The following is a 15,149-nucleotide window of genomic DNA, read 5'->3' on the forward strand; positions in this document are numbered from 1 at the left end:
TTGCAAACTGGCGCTTTAAGAAGACAGATTACTAAAGCCTGTTTCACACGGGCGTTGCGGGAAAAATGTGCGGGTGCGTTGCGGGAACACCCGAGATTTTTCCGCGCGAGTGCATTGTAATGCGTTTTGTACTCGCATGAGAAAAATCGCGCATGTTTGGTACCCAAACCCGAACTTCTTCACAGAAGTTCGGACTTGGGTTAGGTGTTGTGTAGATGTTATTATTTTCCCTTATAACATGGTTATAAGGGAAAATAATAGCATTCTGAATACAGAATGCTTAGTAGGTGATCAATTGAGGGTTAAAAAAAAATTAAAAAATTAACTCACCTTCTCCTCTTGTTCGCCTAGTTCCCGGTCTCTTCTTTACTTCTTTAATGATGAGCTATGGGCTAAAGGACCTTTGGTGACGTCAGATCACATGCTCCAATCACATGGTCCATCACCGTGGTGATGGACCATGTGATTGGAGCATGTGATCTGACGTCACCACAGGTCCTAGCCGGTAGTTCGTCATTAAAAAAGTAAAGAAGAGACCGGGAACCACGCGAACAAGAGGAGAAGGTGAGTTAATTTTTTTATTTTTTTTTAACCCTCAATTGATCACCTACTAAGCATTCTGTATTCAGAATGCTATTATTTTCCATTATAACCATGTTATAAGGGAAAATAATACAGTGAATAGACTGTCACCTAGCAACCATGCGTGAAAATCGCACCGCATCCGCACTTGCTTGCGGATGCTTGCGATTTTCACGCAACCACATTCACTTCTATGGGGCCTGCGTTCCGTGAAAAACGAATATAGAGCATGCTGTGATTTTCACGCAACGCACAAGTGATGCGTGAAAATCACCGCTCATGTGAACAGCCCCATAGAAATGAATGGGTCGGTATTCAGTGCGGGTGCAATGCGTTCACCTCACGCATCGCATCCGCGTGGAATACTCACCCGCGTGAAAGGGGCCTAACAATCTCACAGATGTAGCCAATCAGGATATTGTGTATCCATGTTAGGCCTCCTGTACACGACCGTATGGCTTTTTCTGTGTTTTGCGGTCCGTTTTTCACGGATCCGTTGTGTTTCTGTTTCTGTTCCATTTTTCCGTATGGCATATACAGTAATTACATAGATAAAATTGGGCTGGGCATAACATTTTCAATAGATGGTTCTGCAAAAAACGGAACGGAAACGGAAGACATACGGATGCATTTCCGTTTTTTTGCGGACCCATTGACTTGAATGGAGCCACGGAACGTGATTTGCTGGCAATAATAGGACATGTTCTATCTTTAAACGGAATGGAAAAACGGAAATACGAAAACGGAATGCATACGGAGTACATTCAGTTTTTTTTGCGGACCATTGAAATAAATGGTTCCGTATACGGAACACATAAAAACGGCCCTTACACTCGCAAAAAAAACGTTTGTGTGCAGGAGGCCTTATGGGACCATTTCACTGATTGTCATGCTGGCAGCTCTTCTGCTTTATCTTTTTTGGGCATTGAAAAAGTTTTAAGGGACAGGAGGTGACTGAAATTACTTAAAGGGCTTCTGTCACCCCACTAAACAGTTTTTTTTTTTTGTGTACTTATAATCCCTATACTGCGATTTATCCATACATAATGTGATTAATCATTTTGGTTCAGTAGATACTGCAAAAAACGTACTTTTATAATATGTAAATTACCTGTCTACCGCAAGTAGGGCGGCTACTTGCTGGTAGCAGTCGCATCCTCCTATCATAATGACGCCCCCTCCGCATGTTGATTGACAGGGCCAGCGGACGGGATCTTTCTCTGCTGGCCCTGTTTGCATTCAAAATCTGGCGCCTGCGCCGTACCTGTCTTCAGTCGGTGCAGGCGCACTGAGAGGAGGACGCTCGCTCGGCCGCTCCATCCTCAATGCGCCTGCGCCGGGTGTAGATGTGACGTCATCCGCCTCTCAGTGCGCCTGCGCCGATTGAATACCGTCGGCGCAAGATCTTGATAGCAGACAGGGCCAGCCAGAGAAAGATCCAGTCCGCTGGCCCTGTCAATCAACATGCGGAGGGGGCGTCATTATGATAGGAGGATGCGGCTGCTACCAGCAGCCCTACTTGCTTGTAGACAGGTAATTTACATATTATAAAAGTATGTTTTTAGCAGAATCTACTGAACCAAAATGATTAATCACATTATGTATGGATAAATCGCAGTATAGGGATTATAAGTACACAAAAAAAGTGTTTCCACCTAGTCAGATGACCGGTACATGTGCATTTTAAAAGAGATCGCAGCATCTGAGAGTCACATTCAACCTATCAGGGGGTTAAAAAAAATTGCCACGTTTTGTTCAATCAAGATGGCTGTGATGGCTTCTCCATAATCAAATGGATGAGGTGAGTATGTTTTTGTTTTTATTGCCATTTCAGAAAAAATTTATTCGTTACCACGAAGCAACAAAAATTTGGCTTCATGGCAAATCAAATTTTTCTTAAAATTCTGATTGAATTCCACTTCGTTAACTTTGATTCACTTAACACTAGTAGAGATGAATGACAATGACAAACAATTGTAATGTGCTTTATTCACAGGGACTCAAAGTGCAGAGATATTTGTGGCTGGAGTGTCTCCCTGGGAAGTCAGTGGCTGCCAGATAGGTGCTCGACTCCAACACATAATGCACACTAGCGTCAAAGCTATGATGAAGGATTGTTTTTATCCAAAGGGATCAGTGGTTAATATTGACCTGCGACTCATGCTGGTGTTACTTAACCTTTGAGAAATAATTTTTTTATAGATTCCTCACAATGTGATAGATATTGTTTCCCAAGTGTTGTGTGTAAGGAACCTTCATAAGTACCATATTGGATTATATCATGTTTTTTATGGAGTTCCTGGATCTGTATTAAAAGGGTTTTCCGAGACTTTTATACTGATGACCTGTCCTCTGTATAGGTCATCAGTATCTGAGCGGTGGGGTCTGACACCCGGCGATCAGCTGTTTGAGAAGGCATCTGCGCTCCTGTGAGAACCACAGCCTTCTCACAGCTCACCAAGCACAGTGCCGTACATTGTATAGCAGCTGTGCTTGGTATCGCAGCCCAGCCCCATTCACTTCTAAGAGGGGGCTGAGCTGCGCGTAGGCCATGTTACCAATGAACATGTCGTCACTAGGCCTAGGTAAAGCTGAGAGAAGGCTGCACCACTGCCTTCGCAAACAGCTCATTGGCTGGGGTCCTGGATAGTAGACCCCACCGTTCAGATACTGATGACCTATCCAGAGGATAGGGCATCAGTATTTAAGTCTCAGAAAATCCCTTTAATTACCAGATTAAAGGGGTTGTCTCATCAAGGACAATGGGAGCATATCGCTAGGATATGCCCCCATTCTCTTTTAGGTGCTGGGACCCGCACCGATATCGAGAACGGAGCCCCGCAAGTGAAGGAGGGTGCACTGCGCATGTCCAGCCGCCCTCCATTCATTTTTTATGGGGCCGGTCGAAAATAGCAGAGCGCTGGCTCGGCTATTTCCGTCGACCCCATGGAAATTAATGGGTGCGGGGGCTGCACATGTGCGGTACGCTCCCATTCACTTCTATGGGGTGCCGGCTTGTCTTATAGACCCGCACCGCCCAGCAAGGTGGTGGCTGGAGGACTCTATCTGGCCACCACCTTGCTGGGCTCCATTCTCTATATAGGTGAGGGTCCTAGGTGCGGGTCTATAAGACAATGGGGGCATATCCTAGCCATATGCCCCTATTGTCTACGATGAGATAACCCCTTTAAGGGTCATTTGCATGGGCTGATCGAAAGAGCAATTATTGGGAACCAACCATTTGTTCCCCACCATTGCCAGCTTTTTCATCAACGATCATTACTATGATCATTTTTCCCAATAGATTTTCATTGTTTGTCTGCAGCAAAATTTTATTTACTAAGGACATTATGCTGCCGACATGAAAAACTGTGATTTTATGTGGCACATAAACCATTGTATTACCTAACAGACTGAGCATGTGCTAGTTACCTTGTTCATCTCACTGTTGGTGGTGTCATTGGAGCACCAGGCTGGAAGTAAGTAATTAATGCAGTAAACCATCGGACATCAGCGCTGCTGGTTTAATAACAGTATATCACTAGCTGCTGTTCCCAGCACAGCAATAAGGTTATAGTGGCCAACCCCTTTAAGTGTATAGTCCCAGAGCAGTAAATGTAATGGTTTGGATGACAACACTATATTTCTACTGTACAAAGATTTATTCAAAATAAGATTTATTTACAGTTTTGCAACACTACATATAAATATTCACAGTTACAAGTATACAGTCCCCCTAGTGTCACAGAATAGGTAGCATTTCCTAATATTTGGACTTTATTAATAGTAATCTCTTAAGGCCTCTTTCACACGAACGTGTGCGCTCTGTGGCCGGATGCGGATCCATTCACTTGAATGGGCCCACAAATCCGGAGATGCGGAATGGTGCGGAACGAAAGTACGGAACGGAACCCTACGGAAGCATTACGGAGTGCTTCCGTGGGGTTTCATCCCTCACTTTCGTTCCGCAAAAAAATAGAACATGTCCTATCTTTTTGCAGAACGGGCGGATCGCGGACCCATTAAAGTGAATGGGTTCGCGATCCGCTGCGGCTGCCCCACAGTTGGTGTTCGTGCATTGCAGCCTGCAATTTGCGGGCCGCAGCACGGCCACAGGGTTCGTGTGCAAGAGGCCTATGAAAACAAAAGAAAAGGCTGAAATTGAATGTATATGAAAAACATAGAATTTTCATTCAATTTAAACTCAACATGTTTTAATTAAAAACATTTTGTACTTATTTTTTTTAATTTGTATACACAGTGTTTGTTTTGCACATCATAAATGAAAACCATTAATAATCAATGGATTTGTCTGCATTTTCAGACATTTTCCCCCGTAAAAATGGAAAACATCTCTAAACCAAATGGACCCCATTATTAATCAATAGCTGCCAGGTCAATCATACAACAGATTTGCAACTTTCATTTATAACAGAAACCATAGCACAGATGTAAGCCAAACCTTCCTTATGTCATACAACTGTTATGTGTAGTTTTACACATGGGGCCTTGTAAGTAAGAAGTAATCACACTGTAGCTTTCATTTTTCAAGAGCAGGTTGAAAACAGCTTATCAGCTGGGGACCCGAGTCTTGGACCCCCACCAATTAGATACTGATGACCTATCATCAGTATAAAAGTCTTGGAAAATCCCTTTAGGTCCTCATGCACACGACCGTATGTATTTTGCGGTCCGCAAAAAACTGATCTGCAAAAAATAAGGATGACGTCCGTGTGCCTTCCGTATTTTGCGAAACGGAACAGATGGCCCCTAATAGAACAGTCCTATCCTTGTCCGTAATGCGGACAATAATAGGACATGTTCTATTTTTTGGCGGAACCGAAATACGGACACACAGAAATGGAATGATCACAAGGCCAGAAGTGGGTACAGCAGGAAGAAGTCTTTTTTTATATATATTCCTTTATATTTCTCATTCCCTTCCAACCCACTACTTCTGGCTTTGTGTGACACCACCCTCAGAAATGAAAACTGAACTTTGATTGGTTAGTTTTCTGCTAAGACAGTCTCCAATAATGTTTAGTACATAATGACAATCAACCATTGCTATATGGAATGTGTGTTCTCTATCCAGTGCCAAACATTTACATTCACATAGGCATCTAAAATCAAGTGCCATTTTTCAGAGCAAAAGTAGTCGAGCATCTTTCTCAGACCACCAATGATAGCGCTAAATCAGTCAACCTCTGGAGTTTCCAGGCCTTTCACTTTATATTAAGTAGTGGTGAATGTATATAGCTGGTGATAAGAGCAAGGTGATGAGTCATGCAATTACTTGAAAAAGAACGCAACAAGCGAGAAACGGCTGTTGCCTCCTAGCTGTGTTTGGCCCGCATGACGCTGAACTTTTTATATGAATAAAGTTGCAAAGAGTATTTTTTAGGGGGTGCCGCATTCTTTTTTCTTTTCTCTCCTTTCATGCAATTACTTTGTTTAGTCCAGTTTTAAGTGTAAAGGTCAAAATCTCCAAGAAATTGAATTGCTACTTTTACATTTGACATTTGCATGTCTTAATAGCTAACACTGAGCGTATGAGTCCATTTCGGCTTCTGAAAGTATATGTTTCATATTCCTGTGGTACACAACCATTTCCCGATCCTTCAGCCCAAACCAAGCAGTAATCTCTGTTACGAGAATCCCTAAAAAAATATATATATATTAAATGATTATGGAGATTTGTAGCATAAGCAAACCTAGAAGATGTGCCATAAACACACAAATGGAACAAATGGAGAAGATCGAAATAAAATAAAAAAATGCAAAAAGCTCAATAAATTGTGAATGAACAATAAAGAAAAGGGATGAGCGAACCCAAACTTTACAGGTCCGGGTTTGGTGTTCTGGTGGTGTAGGAAATCCGTTATATATTCCGTTATAACGGAATTCATAGACGGAATGCAAAGCGGAAGCCTTTAAGAGGCATTCCGTTTTGATCCGTCATCATAGAAGTCTATGGCTAAGCATAACATAACAGTCTGGTTTCAGTATCAGTATCGTTATAAAGGACTTTGTTTTCCATCATGCATAACGGAAATTAGACGGGTCCGTTATGCTTAGCCATAGACTTCTATTATAATGGATCAAAACGGAATGCCTCTTAAAGGCTTCTGTTTTGCATTCCATCTATGAATTCCATTATAACGGAATTCCTACACCACCCGAACACTGAAGCTGTAAAGTTCGGGTTCCTTCATCCCTAGAACTTTTGCTGCATAATAATATTTTTCTTTATCGGTCTACATGATATACAAATGTCTACATGATAATGAAAAATTATGCTGATGAAACGGCGTGACTAAAGGAAATCAGATGCAGGGGAAAAGTCAAGCCAGCTGTGCTTACCTGAGCAGACAATGATTTCCTGATGAACAGCCTCCTAAGCAACGTCCTACATCAATTTCCTAGAAGATTTACAAGACAAAAGAAATTCAAATCACATCCGCATCTCTGAACAAAGGCCAATGCATAACACTCATTTGCTTTAGTAGAAACCTTTTTACATATCAACAACTATCTCTACACCACAGAAGTCCTCCATACACAGCTGGTCGGGTCAAAATCCAACAAACAAGAGCCTTGCCCAACAAGAAAGATCAAAATGTATTACAGTATCTCAGAAACACTCTTTTTAAATGAGCCTCTTTATATTAACAACCACTAGTAATGTACTTTCAAGCTTAGCTATTTATGCTTCACACACAAGGTTTCTCTAGAACAGCAACTCTAGATTAACTTGCAGGATAACAAGGACTGAAGTCTGAACTCTATGGACAGATGTCTTTTTTCAGCCTTATAAACTAAACTAAAACTGACAATTTTAAACAAGCTGCATATGGAAGGTATCTATGTGCTGCCTGATCTCACAGACCTATTAACTTGAATGGGCCAGTCTAGCATAAAAAATTGACCAAAATGGTGCATTACACAATTTTAAAACGGCGTTTTTGTTCATTCCAATAAAGATACAAATAACAATGCTATCTTACCGTATATAACTAACAGAAAACTGTTCCAGAGATAATAGATACATTACCTTTAGTCTTTCTTCTTTGACACCATTGGCATTATAGGTGACTTCATAGTAATATTCAAGATAGGTGACCCTATAGCAATTCTCCTTCATTTCACATGTTTCCACAGTCTTCACTACCTCTGCTCCATTTGGACTTTCAACAACTACAGTGTCAAATTTAGTTGGGGAGCAGTGTAGACCTATAAAGATATACGGTGAAGGTTACTTACTCCATATTATTAAACGAAGAGACTATAAATGTCAGAGGCCAGTAGGCGATACTAGTTGTCTGCATCACAATATATAGTAACATACATTTGCATATTCATTAATTATTGCTTATGCTTTTCAATATGGAATATGGTATGCTCTGAAATTTCATTTTATATATATATATATATATATAAAAATTGTCACAAGTTAACTATACCTGAACTAACTGTGGGGCTTGAGCATTTTCCTACATCCAATGTTGATTCAAACGGTGTGTCTGTGAAGAATGTCTTCAGAAACGGCATTCGGATACATTCCTGTGGGGTGGGATTGCATTGACAGTCCTCAATCACCTCCACTTCTTGAACTCCCTGGAAAAGCAGAACCCTCTCCAGTCCAACCTTTGTTGGTTGACAGCTATTCTCATGGGGACACGATGGCTCTGAGGTTGACGTCAGTGTTGTGTCAGGCATTCTCTCTCTTAACTATAACAATACAATAAAATTGTACATGATGTATGCCATTATGTGAAATATATCAAGAAGCTTCAAAAGAAAATTTGAGGTCAATAAAATAATGTAGAAAAAATAATATCAGAACATTAACCTTTTTATTTTTCAGGAACTCCAGCATTGATGAATGTTTTGAAAGCCCATGAATTCCAGAATTGTAAGAATTGAATCTTTGGGGGACTCCACAGTGAGATCTGCACAATCCCACATCCACACTTACAGGACTGCCAGATATATCTATAGAGAAACATGAATAATATTAGCATAAATGCACATAATAGCAATAATATTTGCAACCTTTATATCAGATACAATGTAGTAAACAATTTTTGATTTCTCAACGTGTCCCAGAGCATCGGTCCACTCAGGACACAAGTACCTACCTTGTCCAATATAGAGAAAATTGCTATGTCTTTTACAGCATCCTCGTTCTGTAAATAAATTCCTTCTGTCAGCAGGCCTGCTTATGATACCGCCATCTGCAGAAGAGTACACTGCATTAGTGCACAGTAAGCAAACACACAGGACTATACAGCATGCTAAATACTTGGAATAAGAACACCTTCTCTCTGCAGAGCTGCAGATTACATCAGCACTACAGAAATAACTGGATGACTGAATAAACTAATGAAACTTTGAGAATACTTACAAGCAGCACCCAAGAAGCAAAGTAAACTGCAGATATTAAGCTTCACTAGCAGTGAGTACTCCATGTCTGTTTCCCAATATTGCCTCCAAGATACTGGAAGATTATCTACACTTACACCAGAGACCTTTATATCCTTAGGGAGACAGATCTAACATGTATATTGGTGCCAAGGATACAATAAGAGGCTACTGAGATTGAAATCTTAAAACAACACAAAAGTGGTGTCAACCCTTAAACTAATTGAATTTCCCCACTTAAATATCTCTAAAACAGTGGTTAAGGTCCACATCAAAGAATTGTTTCAAATACCAAATTACCCCCTAAGCATGGGTCATCTTTTGGTTTTATTTACTAGCTCGGCTTGAGGTGTGAGCTCAAACTACTTCTGCTAGCCAAATGAAGGCTTAATTAGCTTTCAGTCTCCTCCCTTTGAAAAGTAAGAAAAGCATTTGAAAGCTATTCTTCTCTTCTTCTCAGTTGTCTTTCATCTGTAATTAAAACACTTTCACGACACTTGAATGTTTAAGTTCACAGTGTTCTTTTGATAAAATGAGACTTCAAAGGAGCGATCATTCTGCAGCAAGAATGACAATGCCTGCATTATATATTTCTTGTATAGGAATATATTATGTTATGTAGCTATATGTGAATAATAAGTGAAAGAGGAGTCAACTATTACATAAATCACCCACATAATGATAGAAGATAAAAAAAAATTATTAAGATAAAATTAAAGTTGGCTTTCAGATTGTTTTCGCGTGTATAGGCACAATTACAGTGCGCCAATGAGCAAAAAATTGTCGGGAAGGAAGGCGATTCTTTTCCCGACAATTGCTGCTCATTAGTGTAGGTGAAGCACTGCATTTACATGCAGAGATCACCTCCACAGTATGAAGATGAGTGATGGCTACTGCTACAGCTCGTCCTCATACAGCTGCATTATTTCTGGGCAGCAGATCGTTGTTTACACAGCACGTCTGCTGCCCAGGAACGATGACCGAGGTGTCTGCATACATAATAATAACAGTCTTTATTTATATAGCGCCAACATATTCCACAGCGCTTTACAATCAGGAGGTACAGAGTCATAAATAACAGCAACAGACAAGTCAACAATTAAAACAAGAGCAGTGAGGGCCCTGTTAACAAGAGCTTACAATCTATGACAAGATAGGGGTGGCACAGAAAGTAACAAGTGCTTGTTTGGTACAATGGTCCAGCTATCTTAACATAATAGGGGAGTATATAAAAAGCTGCATAAGCCAGTCGCCAGCCGATATCTGTAGTACTTCTGAGTGCATGGAGTGAGGATATTTGACAATAGATCAGCTTCAGAAGAATGATGATGAAGGGGTGTCAATGGATGAACTGTTTAACCCGATGAACAAGCGTTTCACACATTCATCACACGTTCATCGGGAAACGTGCTGCACCTTTAAACGGACAGATTATCAGGAACCATTCATAGGAAAGTTTGTTCCAGATAATCCCCCTGAACCAGGGGCAGATTGGCCATAGACCTTACAGGGAAATTTCCAGGTGGGTCGATGCCCAGGGGGCTGCCCAAGCCCCCATCTCTGTTGCTGGCTGGGTACACAATAAGCTCTCATTGCTGTCCTGAATTTAACTATTTTCCGCATATCACTTCGTCACCCTGCTCCATATCTTAATCAGACAATTGGAGGAGGAGGACAGAACATGGCGACTATTGATGGCAAACACGGAGGGACAGCTTTTGGGGCAATATATTGTGCTGCACTGTGGTAGATGGTATTCTGCTCTATGATATTGCTGACCCCCCCTACTTTTGTTGCCCCATTTCCTGTCAATTTAGACCCTCCTATGACATGGGACCACTTTTAAGTATTTTTTTCCAGGGCCACTTTAGGTTTCTAATCCACGCCTGGCCTGAACATTGAGCCGTGTATTTGCAGAATAAGTGCTCAATGGGGAGAGAGGAGAAAGCTGCTGTCAGACAGCTCTGGCATAAGCGTATCTTCTAGGACAGGGGTCAGCAACCTTCAGCACTCCAGCTGATGTGAAACTACAATGCCCAGCATGCACACTTGCTCAGCTGTTCTTGTAACTTCTATAGGAGTAAATGAAGCATTCTGGGAAATGTTGTTTCAGAACAGCTGGAGTGCCAGAGGTTGCTGATCCCTGTTCTAGGAGAACCAAAGGATCCAATGTTGAAATTCGGTGCATTTGATCCTTCTCTCAGTAGACATCGTCTGTGGAGGGAGAACAGGGAACTCCCCATACATATTAAATTGTTGGCCAGTCCCCCTAAAAACGACAATAGTCTAATGTCTATGGGAGACTCTATTCGCTCAACTGTCTGCATTACAAAACAACAGTTCAGTAAACAATAGGTGAGAAAGAACTTGAATAAGGACAATATATTGACACTTTGATCAGTGGTGTTTGTTATTAATCACTGCTCCACAAAATTATTATGCTGCAGTAATTCAATTTTGTTCAATGTAAATATCTAACTTCACATTGTGTTTGAGATATGTTGTCTTCCTAAAGAGTATAGGAACTAAAATGTAGTAATTATCCTTTTGTAATGGTTGTGAAATTCATGTTTTATTATGCAAACTGGAAAGTAACATAGAACATAATAATAACGTTAAATAATGCAAAGTGACAACTAGCAAGGTATAAATGGGCTTAAACTGACCGTACACATTTAAAATGAAATGGACAACCCCACCGTTATCAACAGGATCAGACAAACATCTAGATAAGGCTGTGCATCCCCAATCTAGGGGTAGCCAACAGACCCCTTGATTTCTGCCATCAGGGGAAAGAAAGACTAGGGGGTCTATTAGACACCCTGATCCGGCAGGCGATTGTGGGGAGGGAAGCGTTCCACCCCGGCAATCGCTTGCTCGCTAACGGAGAAGACAGCTGCTATTACATGCAGCGATCTCTTCCGCAGTATGGGGAGGAGCGATGGCTATGCCATCACTCATCCCCATGCTGCACAGTGGTTTGCTGGAGGCAGATCGTGATTAGACAGCACACTCTGCCGCAGGCAAATACTGAACTTTCAGTATGCTGAAAGATATGGATTGCCTAATGAACGAGTGTTTGCTCGTTTATTGGGTAATCGGCAGCAGTATTACACTGCAAGATAATCGCTAATAAACATTCATATGAACGCTTGTTAGTGATCATCGGGCAGAAAATCTGCCCATGTAATACACCTTTAGGCTACATTTACACAACCGTATGTGTTTTGTGGTCCGCAAATTGTGGATGAGCAAATCACGGATACCAGCAGTGTGAATGTAGCCGGCCCTATGATAGAAATGCCTAGGAATGCTCTATCTTTTTTGCGGGGCCGCGGAATGGATCTACGGATGCGGACAGCACATTGTGTGCTGTCCACATCTTTTGTGGCCCCATTGAAATTAATGGGTCCACACCCTTTCCGCAAAATTGCGGAATGGATGCAGAGCCAAAAATACGGTCGTGTGAATGCACCCTTAGGTGTGTTGGATTTCAACATAAACGATCCTTTGTTCCCCTGAGGTGCAACTTAGTTGTTGTTTGTTTCCGTGTCCATTCCGTTTTTTTTTGCGGATAGGATGCGGACCCATTCAGTTCAATTTTTTGCGGACAGCACACTGTGTGCTGTCCGCATCAGTATGTCTATTCCGTTGCCCCGCAAAAAAAATTGTGAATGTCCTATTTTTTTTCTAGTTTTCTAGTTTGCGGACAAGGATAGGCATTATTACAATGGATCCTCAAAAAAAAAAATGGATACGCAAAATAAACTGATGCCATACCTTTTTTTTGCGGATCTGCAATTTGTGGACCGCAAAACACATACGGTCGTGTGCATGTAGCCTTATTCTGTTGTCTCTGATGAAATAAAAATGAATGATTGGATAATTTGAACATACATTTTATGGGAGAGTTGGACCATATGACCGAACCCCTAAAGCCCAATTTCCAGATTAAGGTTGTTGACACATTTGCTGGCAACGCTGCAGCTAAAAGCAGATTACAAATGAAAGAAGTGGTCACTCCTTTTACTTTGCTAATGACCATGTAGTTTGCCGAAAAGCAGTGTGTCCATTAACAAACCACAACTAGTTAGGCCTCTTTCACACGAGCATGACGGATTGACTCCGGATGCGTTCAGTGAGACTCGCACCATTTTGAAAGCAAGTTCAGTCAGTTTTGTCTGCGATTGCGTTCAGTTGTTCAGTTTTTTCCGCGCGAGTGCAATATGTTTTGATGCGTTTTTCATGCGTGTGATAAAAAACTAAAGGTTTACAAACAACATCTTTTAGCAACCATCAGTGAAAAACACATTGTATCTGCACTTGCTTGCGGATGCAATGCGTTTTTCACTGAAGCCCCATTCACTTCTATGGGGCCAGGGCTGCGTGAAAAACGCAGAATATAGAACATGCTGTGTTTTTTACGCAACGCAGAACTGATGCGTGAAAAAAACGCTCATGTACACAGAAACATTGAAATGAATAGGTCAGGATTCAATGCGGGTGCTATGCGTTCACATCACACATTGCACCCGCGCGGAAAACTCACTCGTGTGAAAGGGGTTTTACACTTCTTTCATTAGCAATCTGCAGGAAACTGCAGCTCCTGGCAGCATCACAGGCACCGCTAAATAGGCCATAAAAATTTAATGTTTTGGCCTGATGAAATGATTATGCTAAAAATCTGAATTCGTTGAAATCATCCTTTTCTCCTGAAAGAGAAGTTTGCGACAGTTGAATGGGTATTATAAGGTATTATGTACCCCCTTATTATTAGCAGTCACTTTGGCAAAGCTTCATGTTTTTAAATGATCACAGAACTTATAATTTACAGTAGGAGGCACATTATCTCATATATGACATACATATGTTTGAATTAGTGTGATCTTTCGTCTCCTAAAATAGGAAGGACTGACCTTCACTGTATGTTACAGACCGTGTTTGACCACTTGGCACACTGTGGCATACATTTACTTTAGGGAATGTCTTGGCTTATGGCTCCATGATGTTCACTTTTTTCAGGATCAATAGCAAAAAACAAATTAGTGAAATTAAGTTTACTAGCTGAAAGATTTTATAAAAAGGTCCCCCCGCCCCCCCAAAAACATTTTACCATAAAAAATATTTGAATTTTTAAAACTTTACCATACCATGCTGTAAATGTACGCCATGGCAACGCCCCCTCTCCCCCCCCCCCCCCTATGTTATCGTGCAGGGTTCCAATGGTTGCAATGGCAGCTGGAAGCAATACAAAGGTCTCTGGGTCTGCCATGTACAGAAGGCTGCCAGGCTCTGCCAGAGGCAGGATCTTTTATGGATTAAAATTGAAAATCTGTGGGGGAGTGGCTTGGCAGCTGAGCGTAATGGCCACGTGAAACTTCAGCTCCAGCACATAGCGACTTACTTAGCGTGGTTTCCCCTGATACCTGCCGCTTCTTTTTGTCAAATTGTGCCAACAACTTCTCTACGATGCCCATAGGCAAGAGGGCCCATGCCAAACAGGGCAGGCTACTTTGATAAGGATGCTGACAATGTCACCATGGGCCCAACGGAGCCTCGGCTATCTCTGCCATTTTCTGGGTCATCTCCTGCGTCTCCTCCGCAGCTGTGGCATGGAGCCTCCCAACTTCACAGCAATAACCAAGCCTCACCTCAGCGTACCTTGACTTCCTCCGGTGAATCTGAGAACAGACACCCAGCGCGGTCTTCTCCCTCTCAGAATACGCTAAGGCATCTACACCATCTTCTCCCACCACGAGGAGCACAGAAAAGCAGAGGCCCAGACTCCAGCCTGCAGAGACAGCAGAGGTGAGCGCAAATTCTGAAGCCCCCTACTTCTGATCAGCCAGCCTCTAATAATCTCATGAGAGACATGCTGGTAGCCTTCGGTTCAGCTCTCCACAAATTTTTCCTGCCTACTGGTCCCGCTTCTATTCTCCATTGCAGGCCAAGATTCCAGGGTTTCACACGTGGACACCAAAATGGGGAATTTGCCGCCTCTCACAATCAACTTATTGACAATCATGAGGAAATGTCAGCGGACATAGAGCGCAAAAGGCTAAACTGATTGATCTAGAGATTCGCACTAGGCGAAATAATATCAAATTTCGTGGTATACCAGAGGATATCGGGCCTTCCGACCT

General features: G+C 41.8%; 1 protein-coding gene across 1 annotated transcript; it reads right to left on the reverse strand.

Annotated features, from left to right (window-relative positions):
• Window positions 1-6,091: 6,091 nt before the first annotated feature.
• LOC120990947 lies at window positions 6,092-14,483 on the reverse strand. Its single transcript, XM_040419839.1, has 7 exons — window positions 14,411-14,483; window positions 8,724-8,819; window positions 8,435-8,577; window positions 8,046-8,313; window positions 7,637-7,815; window positions 6,946-7,004; window positions 6,092-6,242 (listed from the first exon to the last, which is right to left on the reverse strand). Exons 1-7 carry the CDS (start codon window positions 14,481-14,483, stop codon window positions 6,092-6,094), a joined length of 969 nt encoding a protein of 322 aa, XP_040275773.1.
• Between the last annotated feature and the right edge of the window lie 666 nt (window positions 14,484-15,149).

Source organism: Bufo bufo, chromosome 2 (assembly GCF_905171765.1).
Source record: "Bufo bufo chromosome 2, aBufBuf1.1, whole genome shotgun sequence".
NCBI lineage: Eukaryota > Metazoa > Chordata > Amphibia > Anura > Bufonidae > Bufo > Bufo bufo.